At 43.8% G+C, this 6243-nt stretch overlaps 1 protein-coding gene across 1 annotated transcript in view; it reads right to left on the minus strand.

Annotated features, from left to right (window-relative positions):
• Window positions 1-1098: 1098 nt before the first annotated feature.
• Window positions 1099-6243, minus strand: part of LOC138852223 (uncharacterized) — a gene marked incomplete at its 3' end in the record, with an annotated part of 15863 nt that continues 10718 nt past the window's right edge. Inside the window, exons 2-3 of the mRNA XM_070081943.1 lie at window positions 5159-5260; window positions 1099-1207 (exon numbers count right to left, since the gene is read on the minus strand). Coding sequence (XP_069938044.1) covers window positions 1099-1207; window positions 5159-5260 — 211 coding nt within the window. The remainder of the gene's footprint in view (window positions 1208-5158; window positions 5261-6243) is intronic.

The following is a 6243-nucleotide window of genomic DNA, read 5'->3' on the forward strand; positions in this document are numbered from 1 at the left end:
AACAGCGAGGGCTGGATTATGAGAGGCTCGAAGAATTAACTCCGTTCACCTTGGAAAAGAGAAGGACCAAGGGGAGACATGAAAATGAAGTTAAAGGCAATCAGAAGTGCCAATCAAGGAGACGGGGTGAAACTGATTCAAATGCGAGACTCGGGTGCAAGGCGGCATAGGTAGAAGCTAAGAGCACAGATGAGTCAGAGATATATTAGGAAATATTTCTTTAGTCTCAGGATGGTAAGTGGAATAAAACAGACGCGGAGACAAAATAGGGCCCATATGACCAATTTTTTAAGTTAATAGGCAAACACATCCCAGTGAATATGTACGTACACATACACACACACAAATGCATACATACGAAGTACTGAAAGTAGCAACTGCTCTCTACCAAAAGGCCGCAACAGTTCAGAAATAAATGAACGGAAAATAAGTATTGATGTAAAGAAGATAATTTGAAGCTCTTAGTGCAGTAATGAGGCCGCGAGTGAGCCCGGGTAGTCGGGCAATTCCATTGCCATAATTGCATAGATTACGAAAGACCAAATGAAATCATAGTGCAAGAAAAGTAATTACAAAGTCTTAATGAAACGTTTAAAAAGGGAACAAATATTTTCAGAATATATTATAACAATTAAACGTACAAGGAAAAAAAGTACAACTGAACTTAATGTACAAAAGAGCTTAAAGAAAAAACAAAAATTGAAATATACGGAAATATTTTCAGGAGGTTCACAGTATAAAACTGTACAGTCGTACATTAAAATATATTTAACATTAAGCAAAATAAAAAAAAAATTTCACTGACAGTAAATGTAAGAAAGCCAAATTAAACACAAAGCTTGAAGGGACTATGTATATAAAGTTACATCAGGATAAGATAAAAAAAAAAAAAAGGTACAATAGCCCCTCGTTACTAAATTTTCATAAACACATAACATGCCTGCCAATAGAAACACTCAAATTAAAACGCTGATTTATAGCAAAATATTAAAACAAATTAGAATTTAAGGATAGTTATATCAACATGCGCCAGGGTTGTGAAATAAACTGAAAATCAATGAAGGTTGCAGAACAAACGAGTATGGTACGTGTACTCACGTGTAACTTTGAGTGTGAAGAAAAAGGTCACTGGAGGATGAGTGGTGAGCTGACACTCGTAGTGGCCCGCATCTGACAGCTGAATGTCCTTCACCCAGAGCTCCCAAGCCTGGAGGGTAGAGTGAAGGGGTGAGAGAGAGAGAGAGAGAAAGTAAGAAAATGATAGTGAAAGAATGAGAGTAAGCAAGAGAGAGAAACAAAATATATATATATAAACCGACTTACACACGAACACGTGAATTTATCACCCTTCCCCTATACGTCAAAAACTAGGAAAAAAATATAAACATTTAGCCCAAAACCTGTCAGGTTAGTACTTCAGTGGTCACAGTTTAACATCACATACCAATACACACAAAAAATTGTAGAACATTTAGCCAATATACGAGAGTTGCAAATTTAAAACTGCCATTGTTTGTATTCATCTGTAACCCCTTGCCATTACACAATTTAATTATTCTCATGATAATACATAAATTGTCAGCCTGTGGTAAACTCACATACATCCGTAGTATTTTGAAAGCAAGTCTGTAAATTTCAGTTTAATGCTCGCGCAAACATGCCTATTCATCCATATATTCTTTTCCCCGCTAGGAGATTTTCCTACTCGTTAGCGAGAATAATTCTCATCAATGTGAATATTCATTGCTTTTATGTATATTATCTTTTGATTTTATTCTTGCAAACGAAGACTTTTCGAGTTCGTTAGCGGCGGGCACAACTGAAATTATTTAGCTTAAAGAGGCAACCAATCAGAGCCGTGTTACCCTGGCAGGGAGGTGGAGCCTGACCCGCCCTTCCCCTGTAACCAACCAATGACTCTCGCTCCCCTCTCTCCAACAGTCTCATTGGTTTATTTAAAATGACCTTTTCCGCGGCCTCAGTTAATCACCAGAGCTATTTTTTTTCAACCTTGCATTGTATTATCGTGGAACAATATATTTGGATATAAAAGCACAGCGGCTCTGAATGCCTCTCTGAAAAGACGGGGAAGTGAGGCCTTTCCAGGCAGCTACATTCATCAGTGGCTTATACGTCATCTTTTCTGAAATCTCTGGATTATGAGTGGAATATAGGAGAGCTGAATTCCCAAGTACAATAGAAAAAAAATGAATAATAAGAGTTAAGACTCCCAGAAATAAAGGTTCAAAGTCTCTCGGATCCCGTGTGTGTGTTGCGAGCTTGATACAGGAATAAAGAGGTTCGTTTGTGGAGTGGAAGGGGTTTCATATGTAGTGTCGTTGGAGTTTTTTTTTTCTCCCAGGTGAGAAGTGGCCTTATTGTAATGCGAAGTGTATTGGTAAGTGGGTAGGACTATTTTGTTGAAAAAAGAACACAAAATGCAAACACCAGCACATTTTATTGGCAACGTTTCGCTCCTAAGAACTTGGTCATTCCAAATGTGTTAAAATATCTGGTTTACATAATGTTTTCTTTTACCAGCAACCTGTCGGTATCACATACCATTTTTACCCGGACTAATCTTGCTGTGGTGTAAGGAATAAGGCAGAAATGACCTCATGGTGCAGGCTATATAATAGCAATGACCTTGTAGTGCTTATTATGTGGGAGCAATGACCTTAGGACGCAGGTGCATGGACAAGGTGACTTATGGCGCAGGGTACATGGACAAGGTGACTTACGGCGCAGGGTGCATGGACAAGGTGACTTACGGCGCAGGGTGCATGGACAAGGTGACTTATGGCGCAAGGTGCATGGACAAGATGACTTATGGCGCAAGGTGCATGGACAAGATGATTTATGGCGCAGGGTGCATGGACAAGATGACTTATGGCGCAGGGTACATGGACAAGGTGACTTACGGCGCAGCGTGCATGGACAAGGTGACTTATGGCGCAGGGTGCATGGACAAGGTGACTTACGGCGCAGCGTGCATGGACAAGGTGACTTATGGCGCAGGGTGCATGGACAAGGTGACTTACGGCGCAGGGTGCATGGACAAGGTGACTTATGGCACAGGGTGCATGGAAAAGATGATTTATGGCGCAAGGTGCATGGACAAGATGATTTATGGCGCAGGGTGCATGGACAAGATGATTTATGGCGCAGGGTGCATGGACAAGATGATTTATGGCGCAGGGTGCATGGACAAGATGATTTATGGCGCAAGGTGCATGGACAAGATGATTTATGGCGCAGGGTGCATGGACAAGATGAGTTATGGCGCAGGGTGCATGGACAAGACTTATGGCGCAGGGTGCATGGACAAGGTGACTTATGGCGCAGGGTGCATGGACAAGGTGACTTACGGCGCAGCGTGCATGGACAAGGCGACTTATGGCGCAGGGTGCATGGACAAGGTGACTTACGGCGCAGCGTGCATGGACAAGGTGACTTATGGCGCAAGGTGCATGGACAAGATGATTTATGGCGCAAGGTGCATGGACAAGATGATTTATGGCGCAGGGTGCATGGACAAGATGATTTATGGCGCAGGGTGCATGGACAAGATGATTTATGGCGCAGGGTGCATGGACAAGATTTATGGCGCAGGGTGCATGGACAAGATGATTTATGGCGCAGGGTGCATGGACAAGATGATTTATGGCGCAGGGTGCATGGACAAGATTTATGGCGCAGGGTGCATGGACAAGATGATTTATGGCGCAGGGTGCATGGCGCAAGGTGCATGGACAAGATGATTTATGGCGCAGGGTGCATGGACAAGATGATTTATGGCGCAGGGTGCATGGACAAGATGATTTAAGGCGCAGGGTGCATGGACAAGATGATTTATGGCGCAAGGTGCATGGACAAGATGATTTAAGGCGCAGGGTGCATGGACAAGATGATTTATGGCGCAGGGTGCATGGACAAGATGATTTATGGCGCAGGGTGCATGGACAAGATGATTTATGGCGCAGGGTGCATGGACAAGATGATTTATGGCGCAGGGTGCATGGACAAGATGATTTATGGCGCAAGGTGCATGGACAAGATGATTTATGGCGCAGGGTGCATGGACAAGATGATTTATGGCGCAGGGTGCATGGACAAGATGATTTATGGCGCAGGGTGCATGGACAAGATGATTTATGGCGCAAGGTGCATGGACAAGATGATTTATGGCGCAGGGTGCATGGACAAGATGATTTATGGCGCAGGGTGCATGGACAAGATGATTTATGGCGCAAGGTGCATGGACAAGATGATTTATGGCGCAGGGTGCATGGACAAGATGATATATGGCGCAAGGTGCATGGACAAGATGATTTATGGCGCAGGGTGCATGGACAAGATGATTTATGGCGCAAGGTGCATGGACAAGATGATTTATGGCGCAGGGTGCAATGCTGGAATGATCAGGGTATGGTAGGAATGTTCTTGTTAATGCATAGGGTGTATACCTGGAGAGGGTTTCAAGGGGGTCAACGCCCCCGCGGCCCAGTCTGTGACCAGGTGTATGGTAAGAATGTTCTTGCTCATACACAGGGTGAAGTGAATAATAAGAATAGTTTTTGATCATGCAGTGTGTATGGTAGGATTTATCCTGCTATGGTGTAGAGCTTTTAATAGGAATATCCATTTTGCCATGACTGTAGGAATAAAATGGCTTAATTTGAAAGGTTGGGGGCACCTGACCATGATGTGTGAGACTGACCTTGCTGTGGTGGACGTGACCTTGCTGTGGTGGACGTGACCTTACTGTGGTAGGAGTGACCTTGCTGTGGTGGAACTGACCTTGCTGTGGTGGAACTGACCTTGCTGTGGGAGTGACCTTGATGTGCGAGAGTGACTTTGCTGTGGTGGGACTGACCTTGCTATGGTGAGACTGACCTTGTGGTGGGAATAACCTTACTGTGGGAGTGACCTTGCTGTGGGAGTGACCTTGCTATGGTGGGACTGACCTTGCTGTTGTGGGAGTAGCCTTACTGTAGAAGTGACCTTGCTTTGGTGGGGCTGACCTTGCTGTGGTGAGAGTAACCTTACTGTGGGAGTGACTTTGCTGTGGTGGGAGTGGCCTTGCTGTGGTGGGACTGACCTTGCTATGGTGAGAGTGACCTTGCTGTGGCGGGAGTAACCTTACTGTGGGACTGACCTTACTATGATGGGAGTGAGTGGCTGAGAAGCGTGTCTCTGCTGCATACACTTGTTGTCCCACAGTCAGGAGTTGATCATCGTCTCTCTTCATCCACGTCACCTGTGCAGGAGAAAATATACGCGAAGTACATTTCAGTCAATAACACACACACACACCACTCCATGTTTAGCTGTGAGGGGCTCTTGATCCAAGGGAGTGGATCGAATCTGAATGGCTCCCATTCCCCCTCCACCCTTTTCCAGGGTGCAACATGACCCCCTACAGGTTTACCACTCCCCTCATGAATGCCACAAATCAGCAGCTGTTTCTCCTTGACACACCTGATTACCTCTCACTCCTTATGACCCCTACGGGTTTATAGCTTCCCAGTCATACATTAAATTTAAGCTAAAAGTGAAAAAAACGTCATTGTTATTAAGTGATCAGTTATTCCTCAAGACGAAGAGAAATTTCTGAACTAGAGAAGTAAAAATACGAATAAAGACAATACATAAAAAAGATAAAAATATATTCAAAACGAGGATGCATAAATTCATTCATTTCTTTCACTAAATTTTTCATGTGAACGATTCTGGTATTGAGAGTCGAGTAGCTAGAGCGAAATATTCGTTAAATCACTGGAGCTCCTGCTGTAAGCTCCCCCTCCCTCCCTCCCCTCCCCTCCCTCCCTCCCTCCCCTCCCTACACACACTTCCCCCCCACACAGGATTATATATTTTTATTAAAGAAAAAACAGGCTGTTGGTGTTATAGGAAATCCTTTCAGGAGAGATATCACACACACACACACACACACATAAATACACACATACATACACACACACACACACACACATATATACACACACACACACACACATATATACACACACACACACACACATATACACACACACACATATACACATATACACACACAAATACACAGTACACAGTACAAATACACAGTACAAATAATCGAAGGGATGTTAGGAAGTATTTCTTCAGTCATAGAGTAGTCAAGTCATGGAATAGTCTAGAAAGTGAAGTAGTGGAGGCGGGAACCATACATAGTTTTAAGGCGAGGTATGATAAAGCTCATGT

The sequence above is a fragment of the Cherax quadricarinatus genome, unplaced genomic scaffold (assembly GCF_038502225.1).
Source record: "Cherax quadricarinatus isolate ZL_2023a unplaced genomic scaffold, ASM3850222v1 Contig5252, whole genome shotgun sequence".
NCBI lineage: Eukaryota > Metazoa > Arthropoda > Malacostraca > Decapoda > Parastacidae > Cherax > Cherax quadricarinatus.